The following is a 23048-nucleotide window of genomic DNA, read 5'->3' as shown; positions in this document are numbered from 1 at the left end:
AAAATCCTCTTGTGGTGGTTAATTAATGTACTCATCTTTGTCAACATTTATAAAGATAAAGTCAAAAGTCCCATGATGTTTTTCCTGAATATAATGATAGATTATGTTGATGATTGGTCATGAGCAATTCAGCTGTAAGCTAATATGAAAGAACAATATTCTTTTTGGGGAATGTTGTGCTTTCTTATTGGATCATTTGATCAAGAAGAGGAAGAGCATTGCCTTCTCTAAAATCAATTTTGCGAGCAACACCAACTTCCTCAATTATGGGCAGACCTAATTGATAATATTCCCTTGTGATGTCAATGGCCAATATTTGTACCATTCAAGATAAAGGTTAATCGTTTTTTCCTGCAAAATAAAAATTATTTTTAGTATAAGAGACATTAATTATTACTCATAAAGTTGCTCCTCTTAACACATGGAGGCCTCAAATGTTTTACGAAGAGACACAGATACTCACATATACAGTACCGAGATATAATTTAATAGAAAAATAGTAAGATGCATTATATAGCAATCAAAACTAGCTGAGAAAAGATCAAATATAAGGATTCAGCTAACTAGTAACAGAGAAATAGCACTGGCCCTCTTGCTACACCATTTCAAAAAATTGATCAGAAAACACAAATTAATTTGAAAAAAAAAATTGTAGAACGAGAGAATCTTACAGTGGGTGCTTGGCCGTCAACTCGCGGAGCTCCTTCAAGCATTCAGGCTCTCTTGGATATACACTAGTTTCAAGTATATGCTGCAAGTGCAAGTGGAAAAAAAATATTTATCAAATTTTTTATGGCATACAAAAATAATTAATTAATTACCTGGTAAAGCTCATCACTCCGTAAAAGATTCTTTCTAGCTGTTTCTTGGCAATCAGAATCCTGGTTTTGGTGCCCTTTCTGATTCGGACCCATTACTACTAATTATTTTTTCTCTTTTCCTTTGCTTTTGAGACCTAATTAAGTTTGCTGCTATATATATCTACAGAAGCAAACAAGTACGCAATGAAAGCCGCTACATAATAACATGACACCAAAACTCTTCGAACACACCCGGCAGCATGCATGCATGCGCATGGCGCTAGCACAGGCATTATCAAAAATTCATAATAGACTCTTTTCCAATTCTTGCACATCTTTATTTTTCTCTAAGTTCTCTATCTTTATATCATCATTTTATGATACGCACTTTCAAGTAATAATGTTAGGGATCTCAATATTTTAGTTCTAACTTGAGTTCCAATACCTTTTATCACTTTTATATTGGATGATAGATTTCATAGTTTGTAAAATTACTTAACCATCATTCAATGATTGAATGCCATATTAGATAGAACTTAAATTAGGACTTGGATATTGGATGCCTAGCATTACTCATTTGCAAATATAAATATTTGTACTTCTTTGTAAATTTTATCAAACTCTTAAAAAAGCACCATTTTCATTTTGTTATAAGGGATAAAAGCTCGTTTAGTCCTTATATTTTGAGAATAGTACTCGTTTAATTCTTGTATTTTTTAAAATACTCTAAAACATCTCTACCATTAAATTATTGACACTCCTGCCGTTACTTTTTGTTTTTGTTTTTTTTGCTTACTTTTACAATATTATTATTTTACAATAATGTTTATTTTTTTGGACATTAATAAAAAAATAAATTGTTAAGTTAATCTCAAAAAATAAAATAGAAACAAAAAGAATATATATTAATATTTGTGGAACACCTTAATGAGGAGTTAATATTAATTTTTTATTAATATCCAAAAAATTGGTTTTTTTTACAGTAATAATTTTTTTGGACATACATGAGCTTACACAAAAATTAATATCTTCTTTTTGTTTTTATTTTATTTTTAGGGTTAAACTGGTAGTTTAATTTTTTTTTATTAATGTCCTAAAAGAAGAAATATTATTATAAGAGAGTAATAACCGAAAGGAGCGGCAAGTGTTAAATTACTGTAAAATTACTTATGTTCCAATTTCTGGCCAAGAAATTGCTTGAATAATGTGTTATGTGTGATTTTAAGGGCTAGAAGAGTATCTTGGTCTGTGGTAACAATACGATAATTGCCAAGAGAAGTGTGATCATCCTCATTGAAGTGTGTTTTTAGATCGTTAATGCAAGGACCAAGGAGACAAGCAAGTGCTAAGAATAAATAAGCAAACGAAAATATATAGTTTTTCCAAAGCCGCCAGAAAATAATGGTAAAAATGAAGTGAAGGGATCAGTAATGTCAGAAGCCGGCCTTGCTATCAAGCAAGTGGTAGGGGAGAGGAAAAAGGGCGTAAATGGGAACGGACGTTTGCAACTTGCAGCTAAGTACTACTGTAAGAGACATTTCATCGAACACCTTTATACTTTCATCAAACACTTGTTTGTTTCAACTAACCGTAACTAAAATTATATGAAAGAGCATACAGAACCCCCCCACCCTATATTATAAAGCTTGAACTTCGAGTTTTATAATTGCTGATGGAATAAAAAGCAAATATAAATTCTGAAGCTTTAGTAGAAAATAGACTTGAATCAAATGGACTGCCACCAAGCAGGCTCAAAAAAGTCAAAAGTCAGTAAAGATTTTATAATAAAAAAATATCTCCCTACAAATCTGCCTAATGACCGGTATTTATAAAATAAACATCAATTCAATGAGTATATTTCTAAATAAATTGATGGAAAATATTGAAATTTGTTTATTTTTTAGTTTATTATATTTTATATTAATTTTTTTTTAGATGATTAAGTTCTAATAAGCTATTTGAATTTTTGGTTATATTTTGTAATAAAAAATGAAATGGGGTAGTGGTTAAATTGCACCGTTGCGTAGTGACGATAACGGTGAGGAACAATAATAGCTACAGGCCCCTTGGCCCAATTAAAATAAAGAAAAGGGCCGTTTGCCAAGCACGGCCCAAGGCCAGCCCTTGCTAGGCCGGCCTTGACAAAGGCTTATATAGTAGGACAAAAATTTAATTGAAATAAATTTAATTAATCCAAATTTTGATTAAAAAAAATCAAAACTCTTCTTAATAGAGAATCTTTCTTCGACAATGGCATGAATGGAAATCACACATCAATTAAAATCTATAAATAAAGAGAGTTTTTGTTTTTATTTATTTATTTTTTATACGTGACTTATAAGATACATGAATTAATAGTTTGAATAAAGACGTACTATTCTTGAAAGAAATTCCAAAGGAAAAAATGCTGTCAGCTCTTGATCTTAAAAAAAGGACGATGATATTTTTGTCACTTAACTTTTATAAACCCACCTCCCTCAGGAAATAATTATGATAAGTTTACATTGTCTTTTAAAAACACAAATAAGTTTGGGGATTTAATTGAATAAAATAAATACTAAAAATATTAGATATAATAACTCATGTTTCTGGTATAATTTACTCACTTTATATTATTAGTATAAAATAATCATATAAACTTATTTTAAAGCAACCTTAATGATAAAAAAATGCTTATATTAAAAAATTATAAAAAAGATTCAATTGATTAACCATCGAAACATTTTACTGATTTGCATATCTTAAAAATAATGAGAACTTATAATAATAATGTTTTAAAAGTGGGATGAATTTTACAAAAATAGTGCAGCAGCAATATTCCACTCCTAAAAACAATTCATTTGCCTAAGCTGGCCCTTGAAAAATTTCATATGGCCCATATAATTTTTAGAATACAGTCACTAATAAGAAAATATTTTTTGTTACTGATCATTAACAAATTTTTTTTAATGATATTTAATAAAATAAAAAAAACTGTATTTATCCCTAAAAAGATTCTTTTATTGAATTATTCTAATTTAATCTGGAATAAAATTTTGAATCTCGCCACTGACAATTACTATATATAATATGTATTATTTATCACCATATCTTTCATTTTATTGATCGTTGTAATTTTATTTCAAAATTTTCATTCCAAGCTAATTGTCAGGTGATGGTTGTTTATATATACTTATATAAAAGAAAAAAATATATGTTTAACAAAATCCTCTTACTCCAGCATTACCATAACATAATTCATAGAAAAAAAATATTTACATATTTTCAATTAAGAAAAAAGAAATTTAAGAAGTCATTATAGCCGATCATGAAAAGTCCACCTATTACCCCAATGCATGGAGGAAGAAAAAAAAAAGTATAATAAATGAATCTAGAAAAAGAAAGAGAAGTAATGAACAAACATCACAAACCATTCGAAAAGAGGCAGCTCCTAACAATGTCTCAATCAAAGTGCCATTTGTCATCATGAATACAATTTCTCTTGCTTGCTTTTGTTGAATTCTTGATTTGAAAACTCTCCCTCTCCTGATTGCAATTATTTCTTTTCCCTTTCATTTGAAGTTTTCTCAAAAGCATAGTTTGGTAGTTAACAACTATTACATTATATTCAATTTTTTATTTTTAAAAAAAAAAAATCATTGGAACCAAATTGATCAAAATTATGAAGATGTCCAAAATTTCTTACAAGGTTTCTGGTCATCAACTATGGATTCTAGCTTTCATTTCAAGTATAATTTTGTTGGCAACTTTATCAAGATCAAACGTTCAAGTCGATCAATTTTCTGCTTCTGGGATTAAATTGAAATCCCATAATCAAGTACCAAGAAGAAACGTATCAAAAGGTGTTGACTATCCTCCTATTTTAGCGTATTGGATTTGTGGCACCAATGGTGACAGCAAGAAAATGTTGAGGCTATTGAAGGCAATCTATCATCCAAGAAACCAGTACTTGCTACAGCTTGATGCCGACGCGCCGGAATCTGAAAGGGCAGAGTTGGCTCTGAAGGTTCAATCTGAAACTGTGTTTAAAGCCTTTGGGAATGTTGATGTTGTGGGAGCAAGTTATGCCATTGATAAAATGGGAGTCTCAGCACTTGCTGCCACACTTCATGCTGCTGCTTTGCTTCTCAAAATTAGTACAAATTGGGATTGGTTCATCCCTTTAAGCCCTTCAGATTATCCACTTATGAGCCAAGATGGTAAGTTTTGATCTACTTTAGTTTCATTCATTGTTTGATCCATTTATAATTTTCAAATGAATAGTGCTTGATCTTTTTATAAATTATGCTTCAATTTCTCAACAGGTGCTTTGGTGAGATTTAATTCTTAAATGTTGGCCTGAGCTTTTTATTAATTTTTTTAGAAAAATACAATTGGTAGATTTTGGATAAGAATGTAAAATTTATTAAATCTTAACTATATATTGTTATATAAGTATGTATGATAGAAGATTATAAAGAAGCATTGGATCTAAATCTAAATGTTACATCATTTAGATGTTCTGCCTTCAATTATCTATAATGATAGCTTGTGGGATAAATAATTTGATGTATTGTCAAGTTATTTGACTAATCTAATTAAGTTAATTTATATACATTAGACAAGTTACTTTTGGTTGTCAATTTGCAGATGTTCTTCATGCTTTCACTTTCTTGCCAAGGGATCTCAACTTTATTGATTTTGCTACTAACACTGGGTGGAAGGAGTAAGCAAACTAAATTATAAACTATAATACTTATTTTTTTCGTCACTAAATGCAAGGTTTATGGTGTTCAATTGTTGCTCTAAAAGCACTGGATTGTACAAAGCAAAATAAATTAAATGGTATTTCAAATTCTATATTCTTGATTAGAAATTTTATCATCTTTTTCTTCCAATTTGAGATAGAATCTGGTCTGTTGCAGGAGGCTAATGATTAACAGAATAGTTATAGACCCAAATTTGTATTATAAAAAGGCCACTCCAATTTTATATGCAGTAGAAACTCGAACAAACCCAGATGCCTTCAAGATCTTTGGAGGTCAGTTCCCTTTCAATTTTTTAATTTTTATTATTAGGTTAATTAATCATTTACCTCCCTTCAGGTTGGGGGTATTATCGCTTAGATTGCATGTTTCATTCATTAGGTACCCAACCACCCTTAAGCTTAGAGAGATATAACAAATTATATAACGTAACTTCTGAAGGAGAAAACTTTCTGACAAAATTCTTTGAGATTTTTTTAGTTTTATTTGAAAAATCATATATACAACAGATTTTAAAAGAAAATTAGTGCTACTAAGTTTTAAATTTCAAATTGGTTAATAAACCTTGATTTATTGTCCAAAAACTTGTGGCTTTAACATTACTCATAAATTAAATAGAATGAATCACATCACCAAGAGCATTAATAGATACTGGATCATGCAAAATTCATCATGTTATCTAGTTACTCATTTTTTTTCTTAATTTGGTTGAATAATTACCATCTACATATATATTACAATTTAAGGTTTATTGAGAATCTACATACATATGTTTATAGTACAACTGAAGGTCGACCAAATATAACTCGAAAATCTACTCCAACTTGTATTTCTTTTGGTGAATTTAGGATCTGAGTAATATTTTTTTCGACATCACTTTGTATGCGTTTTATTTTTCATTTTTTTTTAATGTTTCTAATATTTCATTTCACATTCTTGAATGTTTGTCAAAAAGGCTCACAATGGATGATTCTTTCAAGATCTTTCATGGTGTATTGTGTACAAGGATGGGACAACTTCCCAAGAAAGCTTCTAATGTACTTGACAAATGTACCATACCCTCTAGAATCATACTTCCACACAATCATATGCAACTCTCCTCAGTTCCAAAACTCCACAATAAACACTGATCTCAGCTTCATGAAATGGGAAAGCCCCGCACATGTAGGACCCCGGACACTGACGTTGCCGGACTACGTAGAAATGGTAACTAGCAACAAGACGACGATATTTGCGAGACCATTCGAAGAAGACGATCCTGTGCTAGAAAAGATCGATGACCGTGTTCTAAATCGCTCTGGTAACGGAGTGGTACCGGGAAATTGGTGCTCCATCCGAGGAAAGAAGAAGAATGTAGAGAGTTTAAAGAATGGGGAAGAGTTGTGTTCTGCTTCGGGAAATAATATTGATGCTGTCAAGCCAGGGGTTTATGGCATGAAGCTAAGGGCTTTGCTTTCTGAGCTTGTGAGTGATGGAAGAGGGAAAATTAATCAATGCCAAGAACAAGTATATAATTGAAAACTGAAAGGGATCACCGGATCAGTACTAATTTGCAATTAATTTTGATTTGTAATTGTGTAGCATACACGTCTTTGATATATAGTTTACAATTTTTGAGAGAGAAGTAAATCTTGTTCTTCTATATCTCCAAGTCATTCGTAAATTCACAGTTTTGGAATAAAAGCTTGTGCCAAGAATGACGCTACAAAAAAAAAAAAAAAAAAAATCTTGTGCCAAGTTTGTGCAAAACTTGTGTCAAGCTTGTGCCAAGAGCACATACTGGAGGGTGAAAATTAAAGATTTAATTAGCTAATGGCACTAGCGTACGGAATGGTAATAGGCCTCAAGCTTGGAACAAGATATTTGTAAATCTTAGCTCAGGCTGCGCTTTCCTTGTAGTTGTTTGTATTAATGCAGGTCTCTTTAAGAATGATCCTCCAGATGACTATTAATTTCTTAGAATCTTCAAAATCGGCTAGGTTTTCTTAGTAATAGTAGCTGCCATTTTTGGAAATGGGATACTACCTGAAACAGAGGCAACTCTAGCTAGCCTCACACGCTGCTGGGAAGATGACAAGGCCTTCTAATGTGTTACTCCGTAATTTTTGTTACTTTCTATTCAGCTGCAGTTTCTGGATGTTGCGCGTTTGGAAGTGAATCTAATTCAAACATTCTCAAGATCCTATTGCCAGAAAATGGACCATCCTTGGCTCCAACATCAATAATTGGTCTAGTCGTTATCTTCATTCTTCTTCAGCTCTTTGCTATTGGCTTGGTTTATTCCTACGTAGCTGTTGACATTGTTAGGAAATATCTAAGCAGCTTGGCCGTGCATATGTATTGGCTGTCATAAGTCTATAGAATCGATTTCTACATCAGAGACATCACAAGCCAAAAGCCTATACAATCTATAGTTCAAGAAGACATCACAATCTCTGTCGCAACAGAGGCCACGGAGAAGAAATCATTGATATAAAGTTAAAATATGAAGGTGTTTGATAGTTTTGCCTTAATGTTCGACGAAATGCCTCAATGAATTATTTTTGGCGGGAACCGTCTCATTTGAATTCTACAACGCTTCAAGAGCATTTGGATCGATCATCAAGCAGTGGATGAAATCAAGGGTCATGATGTTGTGCCTGGTTTGCTTGTTGTCAAAGAACAATCTATACTCAAAAATGATATTTGACGTGAAATTACCAATTTCAATACACAGAATTTCGTGTCTAATATGAATGTTTTTTTTTTCTTTGTCTTATAAATCGACGCAACATGACTTATCTTTAATCAACTCGAAGGATTGATATCATTTTATTTGAGAATGACCTCTAAATATATATTGTGCCAATATTTTCTTACCACACGATTGTGGGATTCTAGCACCATAACTTTTATTATTAAAATCAACCTTCTTAAATAACACACTCTTGAGATCACGTGTCTCATCCTACACCACCAGATAGGTTCGATTTTAATAACTTTTGACGTTTCATCCTTAATTCAATATGATGTTATTCACTTTCTACTAAAGTTCGCACAATATTACTATCAAACCTGGTGACTGGTAATCATTTGCCAACAAGCATGCGTGAGAATATGAAACTCTATTGCCCTTGGGTTTTAAAGGTAGAGAATGATATCATGACGTCCAGAACATTTTTTGTTCTTTTTTTATATTATTTAGGCTTGGATTTCCAATATTTGCAAACTTTGCAAGATTGATTATGGATCAAATTTCTAACCAACTAAAGATATAAATCATAAATGAAGAAGGGCCCTGCCTTAGCTGCTATATCACCTTAAAACCAAAAACATCTTTTTTGTGGTGTAGCAGCCCTACAACCCACCAAAATTAATCATGATTCAATGTGTTTTCAAATAGGAAATAAATTTCTCCTCAAAAAAAAAAAAAGGAAATAAATTTACGGTTAAAACAACCCATCTCACACATAGCAACCTTAAAAAAAAAAAGAAAATCTCAATGTTGTAGCCAACAATTATGAAAATAATTTAAGGGAAACTTATGGTTTGAATAAAATAAAGAGTAATGATATAGTCACAAACTCTTATATAAATTTATTTTGTACAAACTGATGTGGCGTTAATTCATTGGTTGAATTAAATATCTCTTAGCCCACATGGTTTATTTCTATTATTTTATATTTTCATTCAACCAATGAATTAATGTCACATCAGTTTGTACAAGATAAGTTTGTACAAAAATTTGTGGTTGTATCATCACTCTAAAATAAAGAGAGATTATTAATTTTTCTTATTGAAATTAATATATACCATTTGTCTTCCTATTATTTTTATAATAGGTAAAAACTCCCATCGACAGTATAATTTTTATTTTCAAATACATATTTATTAATATTCATTGTAAATTAAATAAATTATATATATAGAAATTAAACTAAAAAAATTCAAATACTAAAAATAAAAAATATATATTTCGATGAATAAAAAATTAATAATAAGATTCTTATACTTTTGGTTATTTTATAAAGATTTTCTTTAATAGATATAAATAAAAATACATTAAAAATAAGAATAATATTATGAAATTATAATATCAAAGAAGTTGTTGACTATTATAAAAAAGAATAGAGAATAAAAAGTATATATTTATTTAAATACGAAGAAAATTGACAATTTTCCTAAAGTAAACTAAGTTTTTTAAACTAAAAAAAATCAAAGATCGGCCAATCATTCTAACCCTACTTTCTCTATTATTTCTCTCTCCATTTGATTCTTCAAGCTGCTTTAAACTGCAACCACAAGCAACTTTTCCCCACCCACCATGCTCTCAAATCACAGCAGCAGCACCTTTGATCCTCACATTATTTTTAATATCAACCTCAGTAATCATCCTGCTTTTCTTTAATAATTGTTTTGATACTGGTTGATTTTGTCTAGGCCATCCCTGCAGGCTCTATATTATATATTAATAGCTGACGCATGTACAATGGCCAAAAAAAAAGAGTTTGTGTTGTTTCTGGAGACATGCATAGTTTCTGAAACTCCATTCATTGTCACAGATTGGTCAATTATATCGGATGGTGCATTGTCTTAATCAAAACTGTGGTTAAAATATCAAGCCCTTGAATATAATATATTAATATTCTGTGATTTAGAACGCAAGTTGTGGATTCATATCTTGCGTTTGTTTGTTGCAACCTTTGTAAATTTCTCATTAATTTAAATGAGCACGTACCAGTCGCATTGTCACACGATGCTCTATCTGGATTCAGCTCGTTTTATGATATAAAAACAAAGTCCTCCGATTTTAAAATCACAATCAATTTGAAAGACGATGATGGATGAACATGTTTCATGCAATGGCTAATGGGGACGTGTGAGCAGATCAGCTATTTTGTTATTTAACAAGGAAACCTAGCTAGGTTCCCAGATGAGATGGGGCAGTAGCTAGCAACGAATTATTTATTTGAATTTTGAATATTAAACTTTGTGTTGGCAATGAAGGATCATATATTCATATGTGACGATATGTAAAACTTATTATAATGTGTATTATCATTGATAATTAAAAATTGAATATATATATATATATATATATATATATATATATATATTTTTCTAATCAGGAATTGTGCAGAAAAATTTGAGAAAGCTTTAAAATCGCATGACTTTAAAGGCTTACGATTTTAAGTTTTAAAGTCATGTGATTTTAAAATTTTCTTATATTTTTTCGTATTTTAAAATTTCGGACTGAAATATTTATATATATATATATATATATATAAAACATCAAATATCGATTGTGATTTTTAAATTTACATAATGACGTTGAAAAATGCAATTAACTCATGATAATATGATTTTTAACTTGCATTACTGTGTGAGATTATTTTTTTTTAAAGCAATTGAACCAAAAAAAAAAAAAAAAAAACAGAAAGCCAAATTATTAACCTTTCGTTAAGGAGGTTGATAGAATTTAAAAAGAGAAATTAAAAAAGTATGCTACAGAAGTAGCTTGCGTTGTGTTTTTTTTTTTTAATTAATTAATTTTTTTTTAAACCCATTTCTTCCCCAAGAAGGTTCCTTTAAAATCTCAATATTTTATCATCAAAATTGGGGGAAAAAAATTTCTTTGTCCCAGATGACAACTCGATTATAACAATTGATTTTAAAAATATATATATAATTTCTTACGCAGGAGATAGATGAAATTTAAATTAATTTTTTAATTCCCACTTAAAAGGTGAGCAACTGAAAACAATTACTTAAAAAATAATTAATTAATTTTTTTTTTGGTTAATACGTTTAAACATTGATATCGTCATCCACTTTGATATATAATTTGATGACACTCTTTCATTTTTGAGAACAAGAAATACAAAGCACAAGAAATCTAAAACAAATGTATTTTTGTCAAAACTTCTTCAAAACTGTTCTTGCAAATAATCTTAGAAAGTTATTAGTGTAATTCATATCTTCTTGATCATTTTTCAGATATGTCAATTCCATAAAGAATCTACAAACACATAAATCAAACATTTAAGATCAATAAATGAATCTATCACCATAATTTATTAAAATCTAGTACATCAGTCAGTATATGTTCAATTCCCTCCCCCCCACCACCCCCTCTTTTTTTTTTTTTAATCAGCAATGACTCTTCCAATTTCCAGATCCACTGAAGCCATCGAATTTTAAAACGAACAAAAACAAATAAAATAAACATAAAACTTTCAAAAATCACCTTGCCCTAATTTCAGATTGCTATAAAACTCATCAACTCGCACGTGCCACTCATACGTTGCACTCAGCCCATCCTTCCTCCAAGACCTGCCTGGGTCTTCTCCTTCTCACCGCCATCACACGCGCGATCTTCCCCTCAACGGCCACGATCAACTTCGCCGGCACTCCTGATATCGCCTCAAGCCTTCTCAGATTCGGCCACGTGGCGACCGTTTTGTCCCCGCACATTCTCAGACCAAACCAAAACGACGCCGCCAAGCAAGCCCGTAAGGGCAACGCCGTCGTCCTTTCCAAACACAACCCCAGCGCCCGACTCGCCAAAGAGACAACAACAACCGAATTACAATTACTATTATTACCATTCAGCCCCAGCCTCCTACACCAAATCGCAAAAATACCCTCCGCCTTGGAATCCGTCACAGCCGCCGCCTTTTCGCCGGAAATATCCGACACAGAACTCGAACATGCACGAACCCTTTTACGTTCTCTGCCCATTTTCTCCGCAGCGGAGCTTTCAGTTGAAGAAATACAATCAGACGACGTCGAAGTAGTAGAAGAACAACAAGACGGGCAAATGGGTACCAGCGATGACGATGAACGTTCACCGGAGATGAACTTTCCGGTCAAAGATTTGCACTGAGAGCACAGAGTTTGACGAACGTGACGAGCCACGAGAAAGTTGGCCTTATGAACCCTATCGTCGCAGTCGAAACAAAGGAAGGCTTCGTCGGAAGCGCAGTGGAGGGCCGCTTCTTGGCTGCAAAGCTCGCAAGCTCGTTTCATATTATACAATATTTAAAATTATAATTGATTTTCACGAGATGAGATTCAAATAAATCAAGAAAATCGTATGTGTTATTTGCCTTTGGGTTGAGAGAGATCAAAGGGAGGCCGTAAGAATCTTTGTGGTTTTAGAGAATCAATAGAATGTGAGGAAAAGATTGAGGAAGAGAGATTTGAGGAGAAATAAAAGGAGAGAAAATGAAATGAAGGCGGTGTTGGTGTTGGTGGGCTGAGGCTACGTGGTTTCTATTTTGTGGTTGATGAGAACTTTAAGAGAGGGACTTATTTGCAAAGTAAATGAAAATATAAATAAATATAGATATTTTGTGCAAGTTGTGTGATTTAATATACTTCTGGCTAGCTCAGCCTCTTTTTCTCATGCACTTCGCCTGTCCACATAATCCTCGTTTACCTCGAACTACTCAAACGTTTTTGTTGTCCAGATTTATTTTTGCATGCGTAGTCCCTTCTCTTTTGTGTATTTATACATTTGGTGCCCAAGGGTTTTAGATATTTTCTTTGGCTTTGAAAATAAATAAATAAATAAACATTGACCTGAATGACCCCCACTACCGAAAGAAGTTGAATAAATAAAAAAAATAAAGTAATGAGGAAAGATCTTCTATTAAATATTAATACTGTGATTAAAAAATCTTCAATTAAATATTAATTTTGTGGTTAGGCAATAGTATATTAGAGTTTTTGCTTATGTATTAGGTTGCCTAATTAAATTAATGGATTTTAGGGAGCTGTTTTTTTTTTACTTAAAAAGGTAAAACTATGAAAAGTCATAGTATTGTGAGCGTGGGAGTTTTTTAAACTCTTTTGTTCAACATAGTAAAACTTTGGTTATTTCATTAATAAATTTTTTATTTTATGGTCGGCTTATCAATAAAAAGTTTGGTTACTTCACTGCTTTCCATTCTATGGTGAAGAATTTAGGTATTCAATATTTAACATACGTAATATTTTTATGGTCAGCTTATCAATAAAAAGAAAAATAAAGATACAAGTTTTCTTTTTCAAATCAATATAATTATTCATTTAGTTTTTATATTTTAATTGAAGTATCTTTTAGCCCATATATTTTTAAAAACAATACCTCAAGACACGCTTATTGTTAAGTATACAACTCTTATTGTTAAATATATTATATTCTTATCCGTACTTTGTCTTTTATTTTATAATAATACCTTTGTAATAATATTCTTGCCTTCTTGAGTATATTAATAAAAGGAAAAAAATGCTAATTATCAACTTAGTCTAAAAGTAACATAAAAATTTTCATAAGTTTTTATTTTATTATTTTATTTTTAGTATTAATTTTATAAATTAAATTTTTATAAAATAACTACTAGTAAAATTGTTGCAAGGATATTAAACACTATCTTAAGTTAGCTAATATTAATTAATTTATAAATAAATTATTAACCAGATTATTGCACAAGTATTAAAAAATATTAGTTCTTTTGTATTGATATTTATTGGTTAATTTGCTAATTGGATTTTTATATATAAATTAATGAATGCCAATAATATTATTGTATGGGGCAAAACTATGTTGCAATAGTGGTATGGTATCACAGTTGCAAACATAGTTGGACCCTATTGCAAGAGTATTATTGTCAAAAGGAAAAAAAGTAAGGAAAATGAATGTAATATATTTAACTACAAATGTGTTTTGAGTATTTTTATAAAATATAAAAACTAAACAGATACTTAAGTTAAAATATATAAACTAAACAGATATTTATCATATCAAATAAAATATTGTCTAGATTCGATAGTATTATAATTTATGAATAATGTTAGAAATACAAAACTTTTTATACTTACTATATAATTTATATAAACTAATGTTATATTTTTATTCAACCGATACTTTCATTAATTCACTCATAATAAGTGTGGTATGAGGAATTTATCCAAACGTTTCGCAATTTTTAATCCAAATATCACCACTTGTCCATTCATTTAGGTTTCACATAATGTAAATACTTAAATATGAGGGGTTGTAATGACAAAAAGGATAAAATAATGACCGTGAGTACAAATGAAGGAAGGTTAGGCGTCCAAGTGTAGAACATCTAGAACTAGAGCGGCATGTATTAAACAATCATAAATTTGTGGCTAATCCGCCTAATCCTTTCAAAATATCTTTCTCCTCCACCAACTGCAACTGGGTGATGTGAATGACTTATTTCATACAAATTCTCCACCAAGAATTTGATAAGACCATCAGAAGACCAACACGTGGCGATATTTGACCTCATCGTCGTTATCTTTCGAATTTAAAACCGCGTCGTCACAGGGTCTCCTAGGCATAAGACAACTGTTTCATGGGAACATCATATTTCCCGATTTACCCCGATGCCATTAGAATTGAGAAGTGACTTGAGAAAACCAAAGAGAAATGAGAGAAAATATTTCTACAGTTTTGAACATTTTTCATTTCTAACACTTTTTTTTTTAATTACATGACATTAATATTCAGATTATAAATTATATTATATGATATTTATAATCAGATAATTATTGAAATTAATTTACATTAATTCTTATATAGCACTGTCTAAATTTTTATCCCCTCTAATATTCGAAGAGTGTCATTATATGAGATTTATAATATCTTCTCTAATATTCAGGGGGTATTATTATATAAAATTTATAATTAATATTTATAATCATATAATTACTGGGACTGATTTACATTAATTCTTATATAACATTGTCTAAATTTTTACATGGTGTCTACTTATCTCACATTTCAAAATAATTATATATCATAATTAAGGAAATGAATAAGCCCCTACATGCGTCGCGGGGGCTCGAACTGCTGCCCTCACAGTTTTGAGTGCAAGGTCTTAGCCATTAGATCAAAGGCCCAATGGTTCATTTCTAATACTTAATGCTCCAAAATGAATGATATGATTTTTTAATCATAATTATTGAACTGTCATTTTTTTAACTTTCTTTAGCATTTAATTTTTTTTATATTTCTCTTAATTATAGATTTAAAATGTTATTATAAATATAGATATTTTTTTATTTATAATAAATAATTTCAATAAACCGAAAGAAGATTATACCTAAAGGAAGAAAGAATTTTCTTTAAGCAGGTTGTTGGTATGAAATAATTAGTTATGTGAAATCATATGTTATTGAATTATATAAATTTAAAGTAAAACAAAGTCAATACAGACTACATTCCGTAAAGTTTAACATCATCATCCACCCACATAATTTTTTTTTCAATTATTAATATTTTCTTCAACTATATGATTAATGGTTTGAAAATCTGATTCCATAACTGGGGGAGCTAAACCCTCCTCACTTAGTGGTTGTAATTCAATTTAAAAAAAAAAAGCACAGTGATGGAGAGGGCATTATAGTAATTCCAAAATATATTTTACACTTGTCTTGTTTCGGTTTTAAAATTCAAAAACCAGGTTCCGACAAGAGAGAATCAGAATTTCAGAACCTTCGTAGGCGCAAAACAAGTCTCATCATTACAGTGGGAACAGCCAAAACAGAAGCCAGTGACGTGGCGAAATATCCACGGGCAGATTTAACTATTGCTTTAATTCTGAGCCACACAATGACTCTAACGAGGAATCACCACACAAGCAAAGAGCAAAAGGCGGAAAGTTATCAGCACCTACGCCTGATCGACACGCGGCGCTCATAAGGAGGCTGGAGTTGGCGGCTTACTGTAGACCACGCAGCACCCGGCGGTGGGAGGTCGCTGCACAAGGGTCGCGTGATGGGAATGATTTTATTGTTTTCGGTGGGTCCACATCTTGAGGAATGCGCGGGCTTTCGGTGTTTTTTATGATTAACAAGGAAACAATGGGAGCCACAAGAGTTTTTATTTTCTCTTCCCTTTTGGTGTATATATCTCTTATCTTCTTGTCAAAAAAAAAAAAAATGAAAATATCTCTTATCTTCAAATATTTTCCACGTATTGGTATGACTTTATATATTTTTTTCTTTTCCAAAAGAAAATAACTTTTATGTTATATCCTGATTAATCGAGTTATTAAAAACCCACTAATTAGTGAAGAGATGGATTTTTTAATTATAAAGATTAAGTTTTTTTTTAAAAAAAATATTTGAAGGTAAATTCGGTTATTTTCAAATTGCATTATCAATGTTGATTTCAAAGGTTCTAAACTTTTAATAAATTTTTAAATATACATATCTGTTTTATTCAATATTAAATCTCATTCATATTTATTTAGTGTTTAGTGAAAGAAAAAAAAAAACACCACCTAAAATTGTTTTGCCAATTGAATGTAGATCAAAACTAATGATCGAGATAAAAATATAAATCTCTCTTTTATTATTATTTTTTTAAAATTCTCAATGGGATCGTATTTTATAGCGTAAAAAATGGTGCGCAATAAAGTAATAATGAGTTGGGAGCACACTAATATAACTGGCGATATTTTATAGTGATATAATAACTTATGATGTTCTAAGTAATTAAATAAGAATAACAAATTAAATTCTTAAAATTTTATGATAAGAATTGAAGCAAAGCACCATATTGTTGAAGGTAAAAATAATTTTCGCTTCCATCTTATTTCATATGTGACAAAGAAAATGAGGAAGCAAATACAAGACTTTGCTTAAGGGTTGAGTTTCTAATTAATTAAGACAACAACAGGCATAATCAGATCCGAGGCCGAGGCAGGCACCACTTTTAAAATTCTTCGCAATGCAATTTGTGTTGCATTCTTGAACACTGATACAGCTTCCGAAGCAATTCGGCAACACGTTTATCGCCGCCGCCGGTGCCGGCCCTGCGGCTATGAAAACACGTACACTCTTAAAGAATTTTATAAATGTTGTAATCAAATTAAGACATCTAATGAATACCACATAACTTAAGATAAAAATTTTAAAAATCTCCGTTTGTGTGTCGATGCTCTCTGGACTTATATTTTATTGTTGTCCTAGTAATAATATTGAAGCTTTAATAATATTCAGCTTTACATTTACAATTACATTTAACAAAATGTAATATGTGAAATTAAAAAAATCATTTAATAAAAATTTGGATATCATACTATTTTCTAAACATTAAGAAGAGAAAATGACAATGTATGATGAAAAAGAGACACGGCATGATATCGCAAGTTTCATTTTTCTTTTTTAAAGTTAAAATAATTGAAGTTTGCTTTGAGTAAAAAACTAAATTTTAAGAACAGCAAATCTCCAAAAGCTCACGCATATGTATTAAACAAGAATATACACATACCCAAAAATATTTGATGACAAATAAATCGGGAGATATAATAAAAAAAAAACTAAATAATAAATTAAATTGAGTGATGAGTGTTGATTACCTGAATTAATCAAAATGAAAATGATGAAAAATAGCCCCCAGAGGGAATGTCTAAGGAGAGCATAATTAGCCATTGTTTGAAGATCTGAGCTGCTACCAATTTTTTTACTTTTTCTTCTGGGATTAATGGTCACTGCTGATGATGATATCTTCCTATATTGAAAAAAATAAGGATTCTAAAAGAAGAATATTATAGCCTCTTTCTCTAAAACAAGAATATTACAACCACTTTCCTTATAATAATAAAAGCACTTTCCATTTATTAAAAAATGTTCTCTGCAATGCTCGTTGAGAAAATAGGATAAATATGCAAGTAAATCCGCGAAAAGATTTTGTGAGAATCTTTGTAAAAGATCGCCATGTCTATTATTATTTATTAGCAGAGTTCAAGATCCGATCCAATCCAATCCAATCCAATTGATTTTTATTGTTAGTAATTAGAAATTCTAAAGAATAATTGATTGTAAATTTTTATTTTAATTGAATTGATATTGAGTTGGATTTAGCTTTTAGTTGTTGGATTATATTGGATTTTCAATCTTGATTGGATCAGGTTATATCCTAAAATATGAAATTCAATAGATGATGGATAAGTATTTGATTTGATGAAATTCAATGAATTTGAACCATTGAACACCCAAATTATTAGGTACAGAAAATCTCTACTTCTAATAAAAGTTAGGTACATTTTTACAGCAATTCTAAGAATCCCAACATTTAGATCCTAATTTATATCCCAACTACATGTTTTATTTATTTATTGGATGATGTATATCATAACTGATAAATTTACTACTATAATAACAATAAATTAGTTGGGATACAAACTGAGATTCAAATATTGTGATCTTAGCATTACTCATAATTAAAAAAAGAAAAGAAATAAATGACCAATTGATAGATATCTCTTTACTTTTTTGTTGCTGTAAGATCTTGTAAATTTGATTATGATATGTGGTTATAACAGTGTTTTCCTTTTTCAATGGGATTGCGGTTTCATTTTCCAAATCTAAGTTAGGAAACATGGGCCAAACCCGTAAAATTTCTTCAATGCCAACCTAACATGTGAAACTATTTTTCTTTTTTATTAAAAAGGAAAAATCTATAGTGAAGTGAGCTTGAGTCTTATCTTACGCTATCCTATGTGTTATAATTGAGTATATTATGACCTTATATTCTTATTTTTGTGATAGTGTATTATTGGTTGTTTTGACCCTTTTAATGAAAGGTTTATTTTTTTATTAAAAAGAAGAAGAATTGGTATAAGAAAAAAAAAATAAAAACAAAAAGATAAACCTGGAGATGGAAGCATGCATATATAATATATATATACCAAAATATTTGATAATAAATTAATTGAGATGAGTTTTAATTCTTATCTGACTTCAAAAGCAAAATGATGCAAACTAAGCATAGGAAGGAATGTTGAATATGAAGATTAGCCATTGTTTAATTTGAAGATCTGGGCTGCTGCCTTTTTGCTTTATTTTAGTGAAAGGATGGTGATGTATATATACCTATTTATAATAAATAATAAGCATTTAAAAAAAGAATATTTTTTTCATAAAACAATGCTTTAGATAAGTAATATAACGTATTAACAGGAAAAAAAAAATCCTTCTCTGTATTGCTTGTTTTCATTAATTTATTTAAATAGAATAACGGTTAAGATAAAATCACAAAAATAAAGGGATGCATGCTTCACAATCATAACTGATGATAATTCTAATAAATTAAGTAATAAATATATTTTTGTGTTTTTTTGTTAAAGTGTGTAAAATTGCATCTATAGTAATTCAGCAGATATTAATTTATGATGTTTCCGAAAATGAATAATTTTGCTGAGTGAGTAATTTCATACATTATTTCAACTTTCCTTTGTGATTACAAACTAAATGCAAGTTTTATGATGATTTTAGACACAACTACAATTAGATCACAAGATGAGCTATTTTCATACGCGTGTGTGTGTTTATGTGTATATATAGAGTGAGTTTTTAATCAGGAATCTCTAATCATAATAAAGTATGGATAAGATAAAAGATAAAAAATAAAAATTCAGGGTGCGTTTGGGATTGAGGTACTGTAACTTTTAAGTTACAGCTGCTGTGGAAAAAAAAATATAACTATGAAATAAAAGTTAGTAATATATAGTAAATATAAATTTTAAATAATAATTTTGATGAAATTATTAAAGATATAATAGATTTTCCATTATGCAAATGAAAAATCATATCAACATAACTTCCAAGTTACAGCAGTTAGTGTTTACCAAACACTTTAGTGCTGTAACTTTTAAGATACAGCTGCCCAACCTCACTCTCAAACGCACTCTCAATCGATTACAGAATAAAATACACTGTGTTAGAGTCATTTTACCTTATCTCTGCCTTTTAAACTACAACTATGTTGTATTGAGGCTCGCAAACCCCCTTGCCTGTCATGTACCGAAATTACCGTTGGATTAGGGTTTAGAGAAATTCCACGATTGAGAATGGAACACGCAGCAGTTAAAATTACGTGATAGTTCGGGAATGAGCAGGTCAAACAAATGTTTGAACAAAAGTTACAATTGAGTGGTTAAAGCTTTCAACCACTAATTGCATAATGTATGCAAATAATAAATGGTTGGTGATGTAAAATTGTTGAAAACTGAAAATGGCATCCATGCAAGCATTGGTGCCGTGCTTGTAAGGGCTGAAATTAGATTGATCTACGGTTTTTAAATGTCACATGAGCTAGCACTTCTTCGAGTTAAATATCAAAACCTCATTGTTTTGCCTTAATTATAATGCAAATGACAATAATTTATTTATTTTTTAATGCATGACAATAATTAATAAGACTATTTACAAATATCTTCAATGTCATCCTCATATCAAATGAGACACATCATTTGAATTTAGTCATCCTGAAAATCATTCCTTCTGTTAAGGGATTAAAAACTTAATAGAAAGCGAGTTAGAGATTTTGGCCATCGATCCTTAGAAAATGTGTAGAGGTAAATTGAAGAAAACGATCACAATGTGCAATTTAAGGCAGCATTTAGATAGAGTAAAATGTTATAACAAAAAAGGACAGTAGATAGAAAATATCATTGATGAAGTTGGTTAAAAAACTTAAACACAGTCCCTAGTACGGTATATTATGATAGATAAAAAGGGGTAGCAAAGAGGTTAACTGGGTGAGAGTATAATAGGTGAATATATTTCCTGATTAATAAAATGTTGTAGTTTTTTTAAAAAGGAACGACCACAGCTTCCATTGTAAAGAGCTGGCATGTTTGAGTATCGTATTCCTAAGCCTTTTTTTTTTCCACCCCCCTTAATTTCCCCAGAATTTCCTTAACACCCCTAATTCTAAATGCAGATGGTCTGTAACTGAATAAAATGGCAGTCAATATTTGGCATCTCCAACGTAGTTAGAATCCTTTGGATTATCTTGCTTCAAACCTAAGTATCTAATGGTTGATTCCAGAAGAAACAAAATAATAGGTTTCTACTTAGGTAAAGTAGTTGGATCCTACAGGCTATGTTTGGAAGACATAATTGAATTAGATTAAATTATATTTGATTAAACTGGATTAAATATAGTATTATTTTTTGTTTGAGTGTAATATCAAATAGGACTGTGATAGTGCTGTCCAATGTTTGACATTTTAGACAACAAAAATAATAATAATTAGTATGAAAATTAAACGAATTTAATCATGCATAAATTTTGACAATAACTTTTGAATAGGAATGAAAAATTGCGCCTTGATCCGAGTTTTTTCAAATCTAAGGACAAACCTATATTTTATAATAGGTCTAGACCATCTAAAAATCTATTCAAACTTAAACGGCCCAGGTTTTGGCCTCACTTTCACGGGTTTAGACAATATCTGAACTTCCATTAGTTTTTAAATGAATTTTTAATAAAACTAAAAGTAAAAAAAAACCCTTAAATTAAAGATAATTATCTAATACATAATATACTAAGGCCTCGTTTGGTATGCCGGATTGGATTGGACTGGATTGGATAAGATATGATTGGATTGATAACACTGGATTATATATAATACTATATTGTGTTTAGTGCAATGTTGGATTGGACTATTAATAACATATCTTGTGTTTGGTATGCCATGAGATTGGTTAGTAACTAATAATATGTCTTATATATTAATTTATCAAAATTATTTTAGATTTATTTTAAAATGACATGGAATTTAATCTAACTTAAATAAATAATTATTGGTAAATTTATTTAAAAAATGCAAAATCTTCCCTTATTTTTTTATATTTTACAAAATAATATCATTATAAATTTAACAAGAATATTATCAACAAATATAATAAGAATATCAGTCCATAAACGAAAAAAAAAAATTACCAAATGTCCCAGTTACCAAATTACCAAATTACCAAAAAAAAAGTCATCATCTAAATGAATTTACAAAACAAAGAGTGCCAGCAAAAGTCATCACCCAAGTGCGAGGAGGTTATCCCACAGCCCCCCTCGTTTTAAGATTTTGACACTGTGTTGGATAAAATGGTGGACTCCACCAATTTTGTACTACAATTAATTTTGGGTGCCAAACATTGCATTAGGATAACTTTAGAATGAAATTATCCAATCCCATCTTTTTGTACTTCAACCAAACGAGGCCTAATGGTGGAATTCACAAAACACTTAAATTGGTGCTTGATCATTCAGATCGTAATGATTAACAGAGTGCAAAACTGAATTGATTCTCATTGAATAAGCAACCGTATAAATACAAAACCAAGAGTGATTGAAGATCCTACAAACTAGGAAGGTTACAACTGAATCCTATATCTACTAATGACAGCTAAATACATTTGAATAATACAAACTGATGAGAAAGACTAAGTCACGGAACTGATTATCTCTATTAGGCCCCCTCAAGATGGAGCTCGGGAGAGAAGTCCAATCTTGTGTTTAAGGTTAAGAAAACGTTGGCGTGAAAGTGGCTTGGTAAGAGCATCTGCTAGATGATCTTCAGAAGAGACATGAGCTACACGAAGAGCTCCATTTTGAACTTGATCCCTGATAAAATGAAAATCTATGGCAACATGCTTCATGCAGGAATGAAAAATTGGATTTGAACAGAGTTGAGTTGCCCCTATATTATCACAGTAA

The 23048-nt window shown here is 30.4% G+C and overlaps 2 protein-coding genes across 2 annotated transcripts; one reads left to right on the top strand and one right to left on the bottom strand.

The window, feature by feature from the left end:
* Positions 1–4450: 4450 nt before the first annotated feature.
* Positions 4451–7096, top strand: LOC18037383 (beta-glucuronosyltransferase GlcAT14A). The gene is made up of 4 exons (XM_006427702.2): positions 4451–4999; positions 5430–5505; positions 5705–5820; positions 6501–7096. Exons 1-4 carry the CDS (start codon positions 4462–4464, stop codon positions 7061–7063), a joined length of 1293 nt encoding a protein of 430 aa, XP_006427765.1. The 5' UTR covers positions 4451–4461; the 3' UTR covers positions 7064–7096.
* A 4476-nt stretch (positions 7097–11572) lies between these two features.
* On the bottom strand, positions 11573–12881 carry LOC18037435 (B-box zinc finger protein 32). Its single transcript, XM_006427700.2, has one exon. The coding sequence runs from the start codon at positions 12551–12553 to the stop codon at positions 11822–11824; it is 732 nt and encodes a 243-aa protein (XP_006427763.1). The 5' UTR covers positions 12554–12881; the 3' UTR covers positions 11573–11821.
* Between the last annotated feature and the right edge of the window lie 10167 nt (positions 12882–23048).

The sequence above is a fragment of the Citrus clementina genome, unplaced genomic scaffold (genome assembly GCF_000493195.1).
Source record: "Citrus clementina cultivar Clemenules unplaced genomic scaffold, Citrus_clementina_v1.0 scaffold_7, whole genome shotgun sequence".
Lineage (NCBI taxonomy): Eukaryota > Viridiplantae > Streptophyta > Magnoliopsida > Sapindales > Rutaceae > Citrus > Citrus x clementina.
Note: the sequence above shows the minus strand (reverse complement) of the source record. Positions and strands in the feature narration are given on the sequence as shown.

Excerpts from the sequence above, each read along its gene's own strand:
- LOC18037383 (XM_006427702.2), top strand. The coding sequence starts at position 4,462 with ATGAAGATGTCCAAAATTTCTTACAAGGTTTCTGGTCATCAACTATGG. Across the intron at positions 5,506-5,704 it reads ACTAACACTGGGTGGAAGGA|GAGGCTAATGATTAACAGAA; the intron begins GTAAGCAAACTA and ends GGTCTGTTGCAG. Across the intron at positions 5,821-6,500 it reads TGCCTTCAAGATCTTTGGAG|GCTCACAATGGATGATTCTT; the intron begins GTCAGTTCCCTT and ends TTTGTCAAAAAG.
- LOC18037435 (XM_006427700.2), bottom strand. The coding sequence starts at position 12,553 with ATGAAACGAGCTTGCGAGCTTTGCAGCCAAGAAGCGGCCCTCCACTGC.